The 19765-nt window shown below is 38.1% G+C and overlaps 1 protein-coding gene across 2 annotated transcripts in view; it reads left to right on the top strand.

Moving 5' to 3' along the window:
• The window catches only part of LOC144656921 (pleckstrin homology domain-containing family M member 2-like), a 40796-nt gene that overhangs the window by 7289 nt on the left and 13742 nt on the right, over window positions 1-19765 (top strand). The window contains exons 3-12 of one of the 2 annotated variants that reach the window (XM_078517182.1): window positions 1795-1904; window positions 7562-7671; window positions 7959-8058; window positions 8634-8658; window positions 10310-10372; window positions 12582-12621; window positions 15071-15706; window positions 16895-17224; window positions 17585-17651; window positions 18288-18357. In XM_078517182.1, coding sequence (XP_078373308.1) covers window positions 1795-1904; window positions 7562-7671; window positions 7959-8058; window positions 8634-8658; window positions 10310-10372; window positions 12582-12621; window positions 15071-15706; window positions 16895-17224; window positions 17585-17651; window positions 18288-18357 — 1551 coding nt within the window. Of the gene's footprint in view, window positions 1-1788; window positions 1905-7561; window positions 7672-7958; window positions 8059-8633; window positions 8659-10309; window positions 10373-12581; window positions 12622-15070; window positions 15707-16894; window positions 17225-17584; window positions 17652-18287; window positions 18358-19765 lie in introns of both variants that reach the window. The other variant, XM_078517181.1, reaches the window with a different exon arrangement.

The raw sequence follows: 19765 nt of genomic DNA, 5'->3' as shown, positions 1-19765 counted from the left end.
AAAATTTGCCCTTGTCCAAGAAGTCGTTCGCACTTGTTTTTGCAATTGTTTGACAACATCTATCGCGCGTGCAACGCGGACCAATCATAAGACAACTGCTTCTTTGTTCTCCTGAAATGTTGGACAAGTTGTAGGTCCCAAAAAACGCATTCGCCCTTGTTTTCTGTAACAAGTGACAGGTTAATGATGAAATCTACCAATTGTTACAAAATTTGTCCACTAGTGCGATTTGGCCCTAATACTTTATCATATGGTTGTTTTATTGGTAGATTATTATAGTAATACTTTATGGTTGTTTATGACAGAGCATAAACTGGAATTGAACCCTACCCCCTACCCCTGTTGTCTTTTCACTAATTGATTTACTGTACCTTGAATCATAAACATGTACCTGCCCCCTATCCAATTAAATGATTGGCCCACACGTGCTCACAGATCACCAGCCAATCAGCTCCACGTCATGTCACCTTGTTTGGGCTCAAGTGCATAGATCACAGTTGATCTTTATTTGCAGCTCAACTCGAGCATTAATTTCACTAACAGTTGGCTAATTCCATAATTATCCACTCTGATTATTACTATGTATTTTTATGACTATTATATACTGTTTAGTTCTTGTTTAAATAAGTGCATGTAGCTGAGGGACAAGATTAAGTATTGCTGGCAACAACCCTTCAGTCCAACACTGATGCGATGCCTGGATTACCTTAGCTTGGTTGAGAAATGGTGGTCACTTTGACTTCCCCTTGCTCTTAAATGTATCTCTGTAGGGGCTTGGCATACATGTAGGTACACGCCACTATGCTTCTGTACCCTGTGACAGCCATCTCACAATAATGCCATTCGCTGACACTAGCCCAGAGTAGGTCTCACGTGTGGCAGGCAGCTTTCTCTTTAATTCTCTTTTACCCCCACCTTCTCCTAACTTGAACTGTCATTGACCTCTAAGAAGTTTATGTATAAAATGTAGTTTGCACCACTGTCCAGTTTTATTGCTTCTCTTTAAAAAACAGCCTGAAATTGGTTTACAGCAAATACTGTATGCATTGCAATAGCTGGGTTTGATCCAATTCTGGCATGTATTTTTTCTGTACTACAGTAAACACCCAGCTAAAAATTATAAAAACAAGTGGATTAAGAACATCAGGCTGAAAGTTGCCCAATAAAGCATCATATATATATAAACAAAACATGTTCTTATATATAAAGAAATAGGATGCCAGAATAAGAAAGCAATGCAGCAGTTACTCATGTTAAAGTACATGTACTATAAATAAAGTACTAACATGTATTTATTTATTTTTAGTGTAAACAATAAAGCACTTTAAATATGCCATGCCATAGAAAATACAGCCAGTCAGAATTCTGGAAAGCCATTGTATATTTGACGGTATTTTTATTCGGTATTCAACTCGACCTTCCTATTGTGCACTGGGATTTTATTCTTGACAAAGTTTATCAAGTGTATTTTCTATGGCATGGTATAAAATAGTGACAACACTTTCTCGTGGTATACTGTGGAATTTTCCACTTGTCACTTGTATTTTCTTGGTAAAGGCTTGTGTGTATACCAAGAAATACAAGTGACTTGTGGGATATTCCATAGTATACCACTCGAAACCGTTGCAAAACTAGTATGTATATTCCATAAAACGTCTAATAAAGTATAACATATATTGTATTTCTAAAACAAATTTAAAGAACTATTTAAGAACATTTTTAGGCTGATTACCAGTCTGAAATCAAGGTGTGGTGTTTACTGTATTACATGGTACATTTGTGTGTCAGTTACAGCTTAGTCAACAAACAGCTCTAGATGAAGGTATAACAAACTTTCAAGTCACTGCCAACAACATCCATTTACAATGTTTGCTGGATCTGCTGGACCATATTCTGCTTCATGGGTAAGGAAATTAGCAGGTACATTGTAACTTTCACCAACTCATCAAAGAGATTATCCTGTTATTTATATATTTATGTGTTCAGTTTTAATTAATTTGTGTTTAATTATACACTCTGAAGAAGCTGAGGACTAATTCCAGGTGACTTCTACATGTAAATGGATTAGATTATCTGCATGGAGAATGTGAATTAATTTTAAGTTCCACTATGATCAAATTTTTACACTTTGAAAGGTTTAAAATGCTGTTTACAGTTTCCGAATATCTTTATTAGTTCCTGAGATAGTCAAGTTTAAATCAAAGGACCCTTGGTGGCAGCTCATTCTTGTAATGAATGTGTAGTGGGACACGTCGTGACCCTTACGTAACGTAGCATTACGTAGTCGCGTAACCGGTCGAAACCGGTTATCAGAGAGCACATGTAGTCGAGCAGTCATCCATGTTGTCGAATCTAGTACGTTCGCTGATCGTTCAATAAAGGCCTTTGTGTTTAGTGTGAACAACGACTCTTCCGTCTACAAAGTGGTGGAAAACCCGAGGCTTCAAATATGCCAGCTACTATCGAAGAACTTCAAGGAGTCGTTTCCGGTTTAAGCGAAGTTGTCAAGGGACTTGTTGGCGCAATTCAAGCCGTTCACACTGCACAAACCACTGCGGCCGCTGCTTCACAAGCTCACCCGCCTGAACATCAAGCTATTTCTTCTCCAACCTTGCGCCTACCGACGCTCCAGTTACCTACTTTCCGTCAAGATACGAAAGTACAAGATGACATCGGCGATTTCCTAGATCGTTTTCAAGAGCAAACGTCTCAGTTTCCTGTCACTGTACGTCTATCGCTGCTCGAACAACAGTGCATCGGCGAGTGGCCACGTTCAGTGTTGTCGTTTTGCCGTGGTACAGAGGGTTTTGCTGAGAAACCGCCGGAGGAACAGTTAAAATTGTATCTCGCAAGTTTACGAAAAGAATTCCAAGAACCTACCGACTCCAAATGCCGCCGTTTGGCTTCTGAATTGAGTGCAATGAAACAAGATCCCTCAGAATCTGTCGACGAATTCGCTTTCAAGTACAAGAATATCCTTCACCAACTCGAAAAACTGGGCGAGAGTCTCCACAAATCCTGTCCAACTTATGTTACTTCGCAGTTTATCTCCAAGCTACAACCGCATATCGCTCGTCCTTTAATTCTCCAAGCCCAGAACGTAGCAGAGCTCGAAAAAGCCATCGACGCCGCTCGACGAATCGAACATTCCTTCATCACTTCTGCGAATGAATCGCCTACGCCTTCGACAGTATTCCAGGAAACCCCACAGCGTTCTGCCTTAGTCAGCACCCCTGAGCAATTTCAAAACAATCTGCCATCTCAGCAACAACGATCCTGTTGGATTTGCGGTCACACCCAACACTCGGCTCGAGACTGTCCTCAGCGACCAGCCAAGAAGAATAAGAAACCTCCAGAAATATGCCGCAACTTTAACAGGCTTCTTTCTGCGAATTGTGAGCAAGCAAACAACAAGTGTTCAGCTGGAAGACTTCATAAATGTTCTCAGTGTCACAAATGGGGATGTAAAGCTCTTCGCCACAAGAACTTGCCAACCCAATCTCTAATGGCGGGAATCCCACCCTCGAACGAACCCTCGGATAGTGAATTTCCTCCTTCCAGTTCCACTCAAGAACAGGTCGTATTTGGCTTACCCGCTGTTGCCAACCCTGGGGGTACACTCAAAGAGCGCCATATCCTCTGGACTCCTGTTGTCTCCGCTGGAAAGAAACTTCCTCTACCTCTGGACAGTTGCTGCTCTGTGTCTCTTGTAAGTCGTTCCCATGCTGATCATGTTGCCTCTAAATGTCCACAGTTGAAGTATCAGTCACTTGAAAAACCAGTTGCTGTCTCTGTTGCTGACGCAAAGTCTCAGCTGCACGCCATTGGCACAATGGAAATTCCAATACAGTGGAACAATGGCAAAGAAACCACATTTCAGATGTTAGTTGTTCCTGGTCTTTCCTGGCCCATTCTTTTCGGAGAAAACCACTTGCACTCTACACAGGCCTTAGTGGATCACGCTGCCCCAAGCATCCACTTTCGACATCCCAGCATGTCCTTCAAAATCACCTGTTCTCTCCAGAATCCTCTCACAGAAGCATCGCCTCAAGGCAACCCTCATGCTGGTGTCACCTGTTTACTCACAGGAGCTCCATTCCCAGGCCATTCAACTGGATTTTCTAAACTAAATCGTGGTCTGAACTTTGTCTCTGTTTACCTTACGCTTGGTACTTCACTCATGGCACTCTCCCACTCAGATTTATGGGTTCACGGTCAAGAAATTCAGCCCGGTGTTAGAGTTTTGAGTGGTCCATTTCACTTAAGTGCTGCCAATGATCAACTTCTTCCTGCTCGTTCCTGTCATGCATCAGTCTGTAATCTGACATCAACTTCACCTGAAACTATTCCGGAACAGCTTGTCCCTGACCTTCAGTCTCTGTATACAACCACCCTTGCAGTCGAGTGCAAACGTAAACAATCAGATATTCCACAGAATGTTATTCTCGGACATGTTCAGCCAATCCAAGATGAAGACTTCTTACAACCTGCAACCTATGCTCACAACACCTCACCAATACCTGGAACAGATCACGTGACTCCTTTCTTCCTGGTCTTTGGAAGACATGCTCCCTCTCCAGAGGTGCTCTCATTTGATTTGCCACCTGCACCTCTCTCCCAGTCTTCATATGCCAGAGAGCTCATCAAACGGTCAATTGCGGCACGAAAGAACTTTGATAGAATCAAAGCAGATCTAAAAAGAACTCAGCGAGAATATTATGACATGAATTCAAGAGATCTTCATGTGCCAGATGGAAAACGAGTTTTTGTCCGACTTCCTCCCCCAAGTTCAACTGCCAAAGGAGCAGCTAGCCGCTTTATCAGAAGGTATGATGGACCCTTTCTTGTTGTTGGTCATGTTCACGGTCGTCAAGACTTACTAAAGTTACGGCACTTAACAACAGACAAAGAACTTAAAGCAGTGAACATTGAAAAAGTTGTTGTAGTTCCTGATGGTGATCCTCATACAGATATCCGCGCTGATACTGAGCGAGAACAACCCTTGCAGAATGCCACACCTTCAGTGCAAGAACATAATGTAGTTCGGCCCGTGTCTAGTACACTAAGTCCAGATTTAAACAAGGTCGCACTTTCATTTGGACAATATCTTAGTACATTATCAAAACCTCAGTGTTATGCTTCCGAAGCTTGTAAAGTAGTTTACCAAAGTTTACCAGAAGCCAGAGACATTCTTAACCGACATGGTAAACTCAAAGGACTTGTTAGCAAATGTTCTTACTTATCGCTACAAGGCGGACCACATGGGGGTACTTACCTCCTTGTCTTAGATGTCAAGCTCTTCCAGGAACTTAACAAGTAAACACCCAAGAAGGGGTGGACTCATGAGCAAACATTTGTTTTCGTTTTTGTTAAAAACTCTGTTCGGATCGCTCGTTATCTATTGTTCCAGTTAAAACTCAAAACCCAAGAAGGGGTGGACTGTAGTGGGACACGTCGTGACCCTTACGTAACGTAGCATTACGTAGTCGCGTAACCGGTCGAAACCGGTTATCAGAGAGCACATGTAGTCGAGCAGTCATCCATGTTGTCGGAATCTAGTACGTTCGCTGATCGTTCAATAAAGGCCTTTGTGTTTAGTGTGAACAACGACTCTTCCGTCTACAAATGATTCGGGGGGGGGGGGGGCAATGGAAATATACTCATGCATAAAGTAAAATGAAGCTCAGATACTTATGTAAACAAAAATGTAATCTTTGTTAATTAACATCAAGTCATAAATTTTTAAACTTCTAAAAAATGCAACGTTGAACAAGATCCCGAGCTGTGTACATCTTCTCTTAGTTCCTTGCCCCCTGGTGGGGGATAGGGCCGGGTGTACATCTTAGGGGACCCTAAAAGGGTTCATTTTAACACGCTCTGACAAAGTAAAAGTAACAAATAACATCTTTGAAGCTCAGATACACATGTGAAACAAATGAGAAAGATAGTTTGTTGCTTTAATTGCATTTTGAATTACCTTTCTGTCAGGACGTATCCACTGGCAAACAATAGCACATCGTCTTTCTACTCGCCTCAAAAAGATGAAAAACGGATGACGTGACATGAGACAAAAACGTGCAGCGATCTAGGAAATCGTGGGTTTTAATATACAGCTGTAGTGAGCCGAAACATGGCAAGCATAACCCGCTTGTCATTTAGCACGAATAGAAATATCTGACCACTGAAAATGCTTTGATGTTCGATTAAAGCGATTTATTGTTGAGAAATGTAAAGAGAGCCCTTTTCAAGTTCAATTGTATGTAAACACTCTAGCAATATTTAGCACCTTATTGTTGACTAGGTAAATTTTTCACCAATACAAGCACTTAGAAGAGCAACCAAAGACAGGAGCTTTTTGTGACAACGGAAGAATTAAAATTGATCCACACTGCACTTTTAAGAAGTTTCGAGATTGTCATTTTATGTTAAATGTTAATTTATTTATTACACTAAACAAAAAATTTTCTTTTCCAATGTGTATCTGCCTGAGCTTCATGGAAGTTATTTTTGATTTTTACTAACAGGGGGAGAATAGCATGTAAAATTACTTCCCGCTGCCAGGAGGGACGGGATTGCGTGTGTCAGTGCACGTTAAAATGAAGCTTTGATTGCGTGTATCAGGGCATGTTAAAATGAACCCCCCACGGTGTCTTGATCCACGTTGCACATTAGAAGTTCCAAAATTGTGATTTGATGTAAATTTATTTATTACACTAAACTATGGTTTCATTTCTTTACACATGTGTATCTTAGCTTCGATTAGAAGTTATTTTTGACTTTTACTAACAAGAGAGGAAAAGCATGTAAAATTACTTCCGTTCTACAACTTCCGTCTATACCACTTCCGTCTACACATTTTTGTCTACACATGACAACTTCTGCCCACATGCGCTTCACTAGATAATACCTCCTTCTTTCCGCTTGCGCACAACAATGAGCTAAAAATTGGTAAAATATGCAAATTAGGAGTCTGATGACATTATTTACTCAACCCAATTTGACATTGAATTTATAAAGTTCTAAAGGCATCACTAAGAAATACCAAAAAATGCCAGAAAAGCCCTTAACATTGGGGAGGTCTGGAACTCATTATGTTGCCATAGTAACAATTGATATCTTGTATTGTAGAACACACCTAGTAGTCGAGTTTTGCTGCCAAGGATTAACATTTCTGATACAAATTGATGGAGATGTATCCCTTTCATACCTTTGATGAGCATTTGGTTGAGTATATGATGTCATCATTTAGCTAATTTGCATATTTTAAAAAATATCTCTGGAATGAAAAGAGATATTTCAAAAATTTAAGTGGTATTTTTCTTCTCATGCTAACCACTTGTTTATGCTTTAAAATGTCTTCAATTAGAGAGTCGCAATGATCATAGTGCCACTTTAAACTGTTTTTCTAACTTAGGCACTAAGAGGTGCCTTCAGTATACCCACTTTCACATTGTTATTAAAAGCCTTGTTCCACTACCTGTCCATTAAATTTTTAAATGCCATATAGTTTCTGCAGAGAAATAATTTGTCAAATTTTGTTCTGTCTTGTTGCTTTTGTTAGACTAGAAAAAGTAGAATTTGGTTACTGGCCATTTGTAAAAGAACTTACTCACTCAGAAACAGTAAAGCACATTGTTAATCACCCTCAAGTAACAACTGATTTAGACAAAGGTATGTTAAAAGAAGTTTGCATCTGTTATCTGTTTCATCTCTCATCCATCATGACTAGTGTTGCGTGAGGCCACATATGTAGCTTTCATCTACTTGGACTTAATATTTCCATACAAGTAGCAGCAGAAATTCCTTTTACTTTTCTGTTGAAAAATTGTGCTCTCTTCTCTATAACTGGGACTAAGAGTTTACAAAATGTTTTGAAGAGACTACAAAGCTGGGAATACATACATGTAGTTTAGAATTACCAACCTAATGAGTCCAATGTTTCTTTGCTTCATTTTCAGGTCGTGTGTGGATTTTTACAGCATTCAGTGATGGCTTACTTGAGAGCTACATTAGATTATTTGCAGATAGTCAAAAACAGGCCAAAAAATTTTACACAAGGTTAATTTATTTCCTACTGCATTAATTATTTTCTCTTGAGCACTTTTGAGCACAAAATGGAGCTGCACAAACAGGCATTTTGACAAATAAAAGCCACTAGAAAGAAACAAGGAGTTTCAAGTATTTAAATTTTCCCGCCAAACTTCGGGCTGAGCTCTTTGACGTCACGCATACATTACCAGCTCCAAGATGGCGGCACTCAGTTGTCGAGTTTTGGGAAAGATTTCGTAGGGTTAAAGCGCACGTTGGAGGCTAAAATTTTGGTGAATAACATATCTTTGTATAAACTTTTTGTTGGCGTAAAGAAAATAAATGGCCATTCTGGAGTGAACTTCTCCTTTAACACAAAATTAATGTCAGTAGTATATTTTTTCATGTGTTAAATCTTTCTCCCACAGTTCAAACATTTTATACAATCAATTTTAATTTTTTCTTTTGGTAATAACACTGTATGTTACATGTACCACAGTGCTTCACCCCTTATATGGCATAATGATAACTTTAATTTATAACTTATTTACATGTGCAGTATGTACCGACATCATAAAATAGTCCTGTTCAATTTTCTTTTATAGAAAAGCCTTTGCTCGAGATAAAGAGGTAAGAAACCCCCTTTTATCAGTTCAATGTTTAAATATTTGTATTCACATCTGTATCTGGAATTTATTTATTAATAATATGTTTTAAATATTTACCAAGTCCTTTTGGAGGTAAATGTATTCGTCAATGTTCACTGAGCCTAAGGCGAATAATTGTTTTTAACTCATTGCTGTAGGGTCAACTGTCAAAATGACCTTTGTCCTTCTTATTTATTCTCAGCTGGGTTTAGGGAGAGCCCTCATGCATGAGGCGTTGTCCCCCATTCTTTTGCATTTTTCGCATTGCAGTGGACACTGGTAGTCGGCAGGCAAAGCAGTGGTGACGCAATTTGGGAGGACGTGATGGTGAAGCCTGGCTTCACTCATCTTCACATCTTTGTCTCCCCTTTTCCTCCAAATTGATCTCCACTCAAATCAGACATATTCATACAGGTTGACGTGGCACTCAGCGGTCCCCACGCGGGTTCGACACGCACTTCCTCCATGTTACTCTCCCCCTTCTCGCATGCTGTCGTCCATCCTCTTCTCGGCCATCTTTGTGTTCTTTTTTTCGCTGACTCTCTCGGCTGCGTCGCGTCGCTTCCACCCGGGATTCGAACTTTACGCGGGCGGTCGGCACAGGTTCCTCGGGGACTGGGTAATTATCTAGTCACGCTTGTGTGGCGGCGATGGATGTAACGCTAATAAATGCGAATTTTTTGTCATCTCTAGCGACTGATATTAGGCGGTCCTGAATGAGTTAATAAGTATAATTTTCAGTGGTGAATAAATCAAGAAAAAATTTTGCAATGTTATTAACTTAACCTTGGAAACAACAAACACAAGCACCCACAAGAACTTTGCATTTATGTAAAGTGGTTGAATACATGTACATGCTTGTGACACTAGTTTAGGCCATAAAATGCAACAAAACCAGGGCTCGACAGAAGTCCCATCCGGTCATCCGGGACAAGTAGTTTTTGAGGCCAGGCAAGTAACTTTTCACACTCACTTGCCCGACAGGCAAGCGCCTGGGCAAAACCCTCCATCAACTAATTAATAACAAATAATCAAAACTACAGACAGCGTAAAACAATTGTTTCAAAGTGCTCAAATATAGCAATTTTTAATACATTCAAATGGACTATTATTTTTAGGTTCCTGCAACACAAATATAAATTTTGACAGTTCAAAAATCTGGAAAAATCCATGACATAGTGCCTTTAAATATCTTTTCCCTGTTTTCCCCTGGAGGGTCACAATAATTATTATACTCATGAACAAAATTATTATTCTCTGAGCATGCATTGGATATATGAAGTGATGAATAAACAAATTAGTTTGTTATCCAACAAATGCAAGTGGAAGTTGCAATTACAGGGCATTACCATCTTCATGTACAAGATTAGACACTTTACAATAATTATTGCTGCTGCAGAGACTTTGTGATCTTTTCCAGTTAGGGGCAAATGCTCTTTTTATTCAATACTTCGTTAAAAAAATTGTGTCACCTGTCTATTTTATGGTAAAACTTCAGTTATTCACTGATAACTGGATTTTAGTTCTAGAAATGAGAAATCTAAAAATGCAATTTAACTAAGACTGCTAAAGAATTTTATTAAAGTAGACAACTCCATGTACGGCTAATGTTTTGTTGTTTGCCTCTTGTATAGAGACTCACTGTTCTCCAGACATTAGTTTCTGGTCTTGATTTCATTTCTATTGTCCTGGACCAAGTAAGTTATAATCAGTAGTTGCCTTGGAAAGTTAAACCAATATTAATAACTTTATTAATGATTGCTATAAATATAAGTCTCGCCCTAAGCACAATTAAACATTTATACCTTACAAGTCATGTTAGGATTACCTAGGGGTAAGGTGTTTAAAGATGGGTTGCAGACAAATGCATTGGAAAATAAATAAAAAATGTGAGTAATATAATTGTCAGTCTGTAACAATGATGCAATATTGATAGTAATATAGTGATACAGACACTTAATTATTTACAAAGATTTTAGTATTTTTTTGTGTTTTGCTGCAGCCGCAATGGCTGCAAGCAAAACACATTGAGAGCTGAAGTTTGTGTTGTAAGGGACGTAAGGTGTAAGGTGTAAGTGCCGTAACAGAGGAGAAATCTGAACTACCGATGTCAATCAAATCCATGAACAAACAAAATCGAAACCAATGAACCGTAGCGCTGATCGCATTCGAAGTTACGGGCCAAAGTATTCGAACGCAAACCACATTGGACACGTTGGAAAACAGAAAACCGATTTAAAAGTATATCGCATTGGGAAAGAAAACAAACTGTGGCGCGACCACTCCAGTTTTATGAGAAAATTATTCTGCAGTTTTCATCATTTACGAAAAGAGCGAAGACTTGGAACCTCGCCGAAGGTCATAAATATTTTCTCCAAAGGACCGGTTAGTGCACAGTTTGTAAACTTTCGCTTTGAAAATAAACTTACCCTCACCTTGTCTACACTGTCTACAGCATACTAGTACTGTATTAACTCTGAACTTCATATTTTAAAATAAAATGTAACTTGTCACGCAAAGACAGCTGGAAAGGAATATACCATGCTGGTAGGCTGCACCGCTAATTGTAGCTGTATGCGAGCTATATAAAAGACAGCTAGAAACGAATTAATACTAGTAACATCACAATGGGAAAGAAACTTATTCAGTGGTTCACACCGTCGAAAACAAAGAAATATTAAAGGAAGTTCTCATTCACCAGATTCACTGCATCAGATGCAACATTCGTCAGTTCGTGTTTAAATGCGTGGCGACCAGTTTGTTTACTAGTTATTAAAAAATAATACGGTCTTCATTTAATAAACAGTTCATCCTTAAATTTCAGCTTTTCTACGACTGACAGGTAGGTACTATAGTATAAGCCCCGCTAAAATAGCTGGAAAGGGAAAGTTTTTTGAAAAATGAATTTTTGACTGCCAGACGCGCTGGCGCCACATGTTTATTTTGTGAAGATTAATTAAACGCCGTGAAAAATAGAATTTGATGTCCAGCGAGCCACTGCATCTTCGGCTACGCAGTCCTCAGTGAATCCTCCAACTTCACAAATTTCTAAAACTTTAAGAAAACGAACTTTCGCAGAATCAAAAATTGGTCCTTATCGATCTTCCGATCTTGTTGTGAAGACACTGAAATTCGACGAGTGTTCATGCGTGAAGGGATGACTGACGAATGATAATAATTATTTGTAAACTTTCGCTTTCAAAATGAACTTTGCGTTACGTTCAACGCCGTCTTTCTGTTGTTGTACGCCGGTGCGCGTGCGATTATTTATAATTTCTGAATTTTGCATATTTAACTCAGGGTGACACAACAAGTTTGTTAAGAGTTAGTTGTTCCAGTGTTTAATTTGGGTGAAAGTGGTTAAAGAACCACTGTCTTGTCACTAATAAATATATCACATTGAGTTCTTATAAGGTCAATAGATTCTGTCTTTTTCGTTGTTGTTAAAACGCTACCATTGTGACAATGATTCCAAATACAACTAACCGTAACCAGTGAGATAACGCCACTAAAAGAATCACATTGAGTTCATTGAGATTTTTTTATAATGTTAAGAGTTACTGTTTTTTATCAAAGAGACAATCATGTCAGACATTACGTTAACTTACTAGTAATTAAATTATGTTTGCTTTCTTTGATTTCAACATAACATTGATCAGTAAAATTATCAGGATTGAATTAACACAAAGTGACTACAATATAGTGCAATTATTAACCTGCACACAAGTGACAGACAATAAAAGACGTTGGATTTCAATCTCGACTCACTTGTCTTTCATCAACATGTTCCCTAAGACTTTGCTCTAGCAGCAAAACACATGGACCCATTGGGGCCCTATTTTTAATTTGTGCATTTGTGGTTTACTACTACTAAAAATGTATTATATGCTTATTCTGTTTTCTTAGGAATGGCCATATCTTGGTTATGGAACACAACACTTTCAAGGTAATGGCCATTTTTTAAAGCTCAAAATGCATTTACAAGTAATACTACCTGAGTGTGTTGTTTTTAAGTTTGCTTATTGTTAAGAAGTATCACATCAATTAAATCTTTTGTTATGCAAATAAGGAAAGTGATGACGTCATAAATTGTTCCACTTAAAAAAAAGATAGCAAAATCAACGTTATCTCTGAAAATAAAAGAGTGATATTTTTGAAACTTCAGTGGTGACCTTCCTTAAAGATGCAAGATGGCTCATACTATGATGTAACCATGGCAACAATCTTGGTTCCAGTCTCTTTCTGTCATAAACCAAATATCTCCATTTGCAACCCTTTAAAGTAAGACAGAGGGTCTGGCATGGAACACACATAATGCCCTATTAACCCTTTAACCGGCAATCGTACATATGTGTACGAAAAACACCAGCAGTGATTGAAAACACTCTAGCTTTTACATATCTGGGCACATGATATTAATGACTGCTTTTTATGGCAAAGTGATAATTTTCATAGCTTTAAAAGCCAACTAACTGACTACAACTCTTGATTTCTGTTGCATATGGTTGTTTGTTCAGCAGCAAATTTGAAAATGCCCGTTTTCTACGTAACAGGACAACAACAAAAAACACACATCTTTGCCTCCATTTTTTTAATGAAAAAATAATTCTGACTTCAAAAATATACATTTGCAGCAAACTTCAACCCTATTCCCTTCCGTTCACCAAGGAAATTTCCCATCAATCATTCAGAAGACTCAGCAATTACTATTCGATTAGAGCTATGCTTGCAAACCTGTAATTTCCTCGTTGCTGACCGAAAGGGATGCTTGGGAAAAACAGTCATGGCGGCGGCATGAAAGGCTTCCTACCTTCATTCCATATATTTTTTATAAGTGTCGAGCCACCCAATCCTGCCGGCAAAATGTTGCACCGATTGCATTCTTTGGAAGTCAGAACTCGTCCAAAATGCCTTGGCAGGTCTTGGAATCCACACACAGAACGGCCAGAGAGACAACTTTACCCATGGACCGCCATCTTTCGATTCGAATATTTCTGGCGTTCCAATCAAGACAAAATCATCTCTCACCTCTGGTTTCTTTCAGATGCTGGCCTCTACCCACCACTCTAGCTTAATGATGCCAGCCTGGGGGCTTCTGCAGTGAAAAATGACTCGAAAAATCACTTATAAACACAAAACGAGCCAAATCCAAGCCCAACAGCTCGCCTACGAACGAAGCAACTGCCGACTACTGACGTCACAATAAAAATCTGAGCCCTCGGTGTTTCGAAACAGCACACATTTTTACTTGGACTTCTTATATGCAATCACGAAGTTCTACAGAATGTATAAGCCCAAAAAACCCCTTAAGAAAGTCACAGAAATCTGCCGGTTAAAGGGTTAACTCTCTTCATTAGCTTCTTGGAAGTGGATCATCTTTGGTTAAGCAAAAGCTGGGGATATCAGTATTTATTTAAATAGGTATTGGCAGCAAAACTGTTGGCATGGCAATGACAATGACTTGATTCAGTTCATCTATTTGTGGAACAATATTAATGATGTCATCACTTTTCTAATTTGCATAATACAAAAATGTAAATATCTCTAAAACGAAAGAAGATATAATTGCAAAAAGGAAAACGTCATTCTTCTTTTCTTCCAAAAGCCTTTAAAGGTCTTTAAAATAAACAACAATTCTTTTTACTTCATAGACACTTTAAGAATGTGTGTGCAAAAAGAAAATACAGTACTGTACAGTACCTAAAATTGAATAAATTAGATTAAGATGTTAAAGAAGTGTTAAAGAATTGATTGCTTGATCCACGAAATGTTGTGGGTTTGCATGAAGATATCAAGCCATTGTATAATTTCTAATAGTGTATGTACCAGTAAGTGTAAATAATGTACAAGTCATGTTTTTAAGTGTATCAATAAAGTGTGTTAAGCCTTAACACTCAGTCGAACTCGATTCCCGAGAAAGTATTTGTTTAGGCTTTGAACAGACATTGCACTCATTACCAGTGTTTGACACCTCACTGGAATGAACATGAACACTGAGCAGTTATTTTAATCTTAATCTAATTTATTCAATTTCACGCCTCTACTTTTACTATAAATTAGTTCTGTTCACCATAGAGTTTTCTTAATTTTGATGGCTTTGAAAATGGTGGAGGCTGACTTACTAAAATTAACTTATAAGAACTAGCATTTGTGAACAGTATCTTCCACATCAAGCTGTCATTAAACTGTCCACCAACACAACCCTCCAAGTTAAGACCATTAATTTTTAGTTGCCATGGCAATGAACAGTCTGGAGCTGCCAACTAAATTGGCGACTAAAATTGAAAAGAAGGATTGAAAGCGTGAGCTTAATTAAGTAACTAAATTTTTTCACTGACAACCAAACTTGAGCAGTGACACAACACATTATTTTCTTGTCAATCTTTTCACTTCAGATTCCACAAATTCTGTTGTTGGTGATGGTAAGTCTCAGGGAACATTTGCATCCAGCAAAGCTGCAGAAGGAGTCAACATCACCTCAAGTGAAGAAAAAGACGACAATCACAGCATAGCTAGCAGTAGCATATCAAGCTCATCCACAGTAACAGGGCCACTAAGTCCTAACAGCCATGCTTCAATAACAGCACCACCAAGTCCTGACAGTAATGGAACATACCAGCAAGAGAGTAAGCTAAATTCTAAGCAAGAAGAATTACAAACATCTTACATAAAGAATGGATCAGCTCAAATTCATAACAGTGATGAACACGAGACTCAGGTCAGTGAAGAGACTGTTACTGATGTTCAGAAGCAACAAGCACAGTCAAGGCTCCACTTTAGCAGAAACTTTCAAACTGATCAGGTTATGGAAGACGACAATATTGTCTTTGAACCTCTTAAAAAGAAAAATAGAAAGCATTTAACTAGAAGGAAAAAATTAGTAGACAATGGAAAATACGATGAAAGAAATGACAGTTTTGAAGTTACACCAGAACCCATATGTAATATTGATGATCATTCACGTGAGAGGTCAAATAAAGAAGGGCAAGATGAAAGTTATGAAGAACTGCCTAAGGAAACATCTTATGGAGGTAATTACACTGTACATTAGTTACAAAGTGTATATGTACGTGTACATGTATTTATAATTTCTTCTAGTACATCATAGTTGTTAACTATCAGGCAATTTTTTGATAATGCTTTTGGGGTAAAGAAGCTCAGTGACAGTCATCAAAGCAAATTATAGAGACAGTAATTTAAATATCCCCATTCAAATTTACAATCAGAAGGCAACTATATTATTTTATTTTATGTACTGTATAAGAATAGTAAAAATATACATACATTGTATGAAAAAATAGTTACTCAGTGGCTACTGAATTTCATATTCATATGATGTGGTGATTGAGTGAAAGCCTGATCTCTTTGTATTGCTCAGGGTATAACCTGTGCTATATTTTTCACTGTCAGTAGCACATGTAATTCTCATTATTATTTGAGTGTCCATGGAATCAATGGCCTGCTGAGAAGTTGGGAGAACAGAAAATGAGCATAGGAGCAAGTGTAGCTTTACTTGTGTTTCCTCAAAAATATCCATAGCTCAATAAAACCACACCACATGTACAAGCATTTATTCATAACCTACACTGTACAGTACCTACTAGGAATTGCTAAAAGCAATCTCTTCTTGAAGTTTGAAGCTGAAGACATGTTCCACCTGCTTTCTTGTTTGAAATGTTTTGTTAGCCTATTTTGAGCATCTTTCACTTAGGTGTACTCCTTGTGGTCTTAAGTAATTTATAGTCATCTATGTGCATGTATCAGTGGGAGGCGCGGTGGCGCGGTCCGGGTTCGAGCCTTGGCCGGGGTCATTGTGTTGTGTTCTTGGGCAAGACACTTTACTCTCATAGTGCCTCTCTCCACCCAGGTGTATAAATAGGTACCGGAGACATAATGCTGGGAGGTAACCCCGCGATGGACTAGCATCCCATTCAGGGGGGAATTCCTAGCTGCTTAATGCTACAGAAACTGGGATAAGCTCTGGCAGTATGGGCTGCTTGGCTCGAGGCTTCCCTTATGTGCATGTATCAACAAAATTAATGTCTGACTTGATGGTGACCACAGCCAACGTGTCTAATTCACACTTGGAATTGGATAGTGCAGGATATCTCAGAACTCTCTAAAAGTACTGGTCACTATTTTTTGGTTTGCAATAATTATTCAGTTTGGTATAGTATGAATAATTATTAATATTTTGCTTTGTGTTACACTGTTTTTAGAGCTGCTGCATTTATCCAGAACTCAAAGATCATCTTTCCGGTCTCAAGATAGCTACCCAAGTTGTAGCAGCCCAACTAGCAGTATACAGTCAACAGACTCTTTGGATCAATTCTGTAAAGACTTTGAATCTAGCTGTAATCTTACAAGCGAAATGTCCCTCAACAGTGCAACTGTTCAACTTTGTGATAACAAAGCAGAGCCAGATTTGTGTAATGAGGAAATCAACGAAGAACACGGGTTCCCAAATAATGACAACCAGCAGCTGACTACTACAGTCAAGGAAAGTGATCAAGGATCCTTAAATGCTGATAAGGCACCTAGTTATGAAGGTGAAGTCAGATAATTACTGTAACAGTGATGTGTATAACCCAGAATAATAAAATAATAGAGCATAATGCAAAATAATCAACGAGTGACTTGATTTTCAGTTTTTATGCAAGCCTATCCACAAGCTACCCAAGGCTAACTGGAGTGCTTTTAAGGCTAACCGAAGTGCTTCATAGGCTAACCGGAATGGATCGCATGCCTTGCTTCCTCACACTTTTTGATGACCCCAAATGACTTGAATGCATGCAAAATGGAATAGGCCTGTATCATTCCTATCTTTTCAAATGGTTTTCAGTTTACAGGATGACAGCTTTATGATTAGTTTTTTCTGTCACTGGCTAACAATATTTGTGTCTGTTCAGGTATAATTTTAGGTCTTCCAAAACGTCCATTATTGCGGCAGATTCCAGTAACGTCATGTGACATCAGGTTAGTTATGTTGTACTAGGTGTAATATTTCCTTACTTTCAATGCATGCTGTAATAATATTTCATGTACATAAAGGGTAATCCCATTTGGCGGAATTTCAGAATGATGGAATGGATCTAGTTTGCTTGCAATAAGCAAACATGAGTAAAGCTAAAGTTCTGCAAGCAAATAAGATTTAGTGTCATACCATCATTCTGTCATTATGCTGAATACAGTCAACCTACATAAAGTATCCATGCTTATAGCAGAGTTTAAAATGAACTAGCCCAGATGCTAGAGACACAGCTGAACAGATGTCAAACCCTGGTTGTCATTACTGTAGTTTATGTTAAAAGCAACCTGGTGCCATAATTATAATATAAAAAACTTTCATTTTTGTAACTTCCTTATTTAATTGTTTTAGAGTGATAAAGGCATGCAGTACTTAAATTTTAAACTTGACAAATATTCCTTCAGTTGGTTGGTTAACTTTAACAAACTCAATGTTATAATGTTAAAGCTATTTTTAAACCAAATATGAAACATTGACAAACAGAGCTTTCTCGGGACACACATTCAGACTGTTAAGTTTTAACTTTAAAGTAGTGCTAAAGTGATGTTGGTAAATCAAATGATATCATGTGTGTATGTGTATAGTGTGGACCAGAACACAATGCTTACATTATCTCTGGAAGTGTTTGAGAAGAATGGAGAACAGTTTCACAGGGTGAGAAGTATTTTAATTACTTATTACTTTTTATTACTTATTACTAGTTTTTTATAGTAAGTTAGAAAGAAAACATTTCCTTAAAAACAAACTGTTTTGAATATCTTTTTTTTTTTGTTAAGTGTAAATACAAATACAGTCGAAGCTCTCTTAACGGACACTCTCGTAAGCGGACAGCTCTACTTACGGCCGCCTTGTCTGAAACCCCGTTTTAACTCCCATACAAACTCTCTATTTTTACATTCTCGTAAGCGGACATTCCCGTAAGCGGCCGCGGACACTTTCAGAGATTACGACTTAAACTTTTTCTTTGTTTTTAAGCTCCCGTAAGCGGACACCCCAAACAAAATCCTATTAAAAACCTCTGTATTTTGTTTTTATCAATCAACTTCACTTTGCCGTTCGTCAAAATGATTTTACAGTGATATATTACAGTACATGTACCATATTCCAGTGTTTGTTTTGTCCTCATCCACGTCCGTCCGGTTATTGTTAGCTGGGTAAGCTCCCATAAGCGGCCATCTATCCCCTACACCTCTAGTGGCCGCTTTCGAGAACCATTCTCGTAAGCGGCCAGCTCTAGTTACGGACACTTTTTTAGCGTCCCGAGGGTGTCCGCTTACGAGAGCCTCGACTGTATAATTGATTATGAGCATACATTCATATTAGAATTATTCCCCTTCTTCATTCAGTGTTTTTTGGATAACAATTTATTGAGATTACATTGATGAGGGGGTTGGTTCATTACTGTGTAGCAAGTCTCTCATTGACATGCATGGGGGTGGGGTGGGGTGGGGGTATACTCCCAAAGTTTGGATGGAGTCTGCAACTAGCTTCTTGGAACCTTCACTTAATTATTGGAAACCCCTCCTAAATCACTTCTTTGATTCAGAGAAAGTTTGTAATAGTATAAGAACAAAATTGGTCCATAACACCAAAGAACTCCATATAACATGAATGAACCATGCTGTTGACCACAAACATACAGCGGTTAACCAAAAATAAGACCATGGACATGGATATTTTCCTTCAAATTTTAACTCAAAAGCTGTTATATTCGTGCAGTAGAATTATTTAATCACATTATTTATTTTTATAATAATAATAATATTTAATATTCATATTGCGCATTTTCTATAAAATAATCAAATGCGCATTACAAACATTACAATAGATACAAAAATAAGAACCTATGTACAATCTTAAGAAAATTAAAAACGAAACCTACACTATTTACAATTAGCTATAAGAAAAAAAAATCTTAATATAAACTAACAAAATGCCTTGCTAAAAAAAATTGTCTTAAGTTTCTGTTTCTGTTATAATAATTGCCAACGAGTCAGGCCTTCTGGAAGACCAGAAGGCCTGACGAGGCAGCAGAATATAGAGCCGCGAGAAGATTTGTATA

Source organism: Oculina patagonica, chromosome 6 (genome assembly GCF_052425735.1).
Source record: "Oculina patagonica isolate OP01 chromosome 6, crgOcupat, whole genome shotgun sequence".
In the NCBI taxonomy this organism is placed as follows: domain Eukaryota; kingdom Metazoa; phylum Cnidaria; class Anthozoa; order Scleractinia; family Oculinidae; genus Oculina; species Oculina patagonica.
This window is presented reverse-complemented; position numbering and strand designations above follow the sequence as displayed.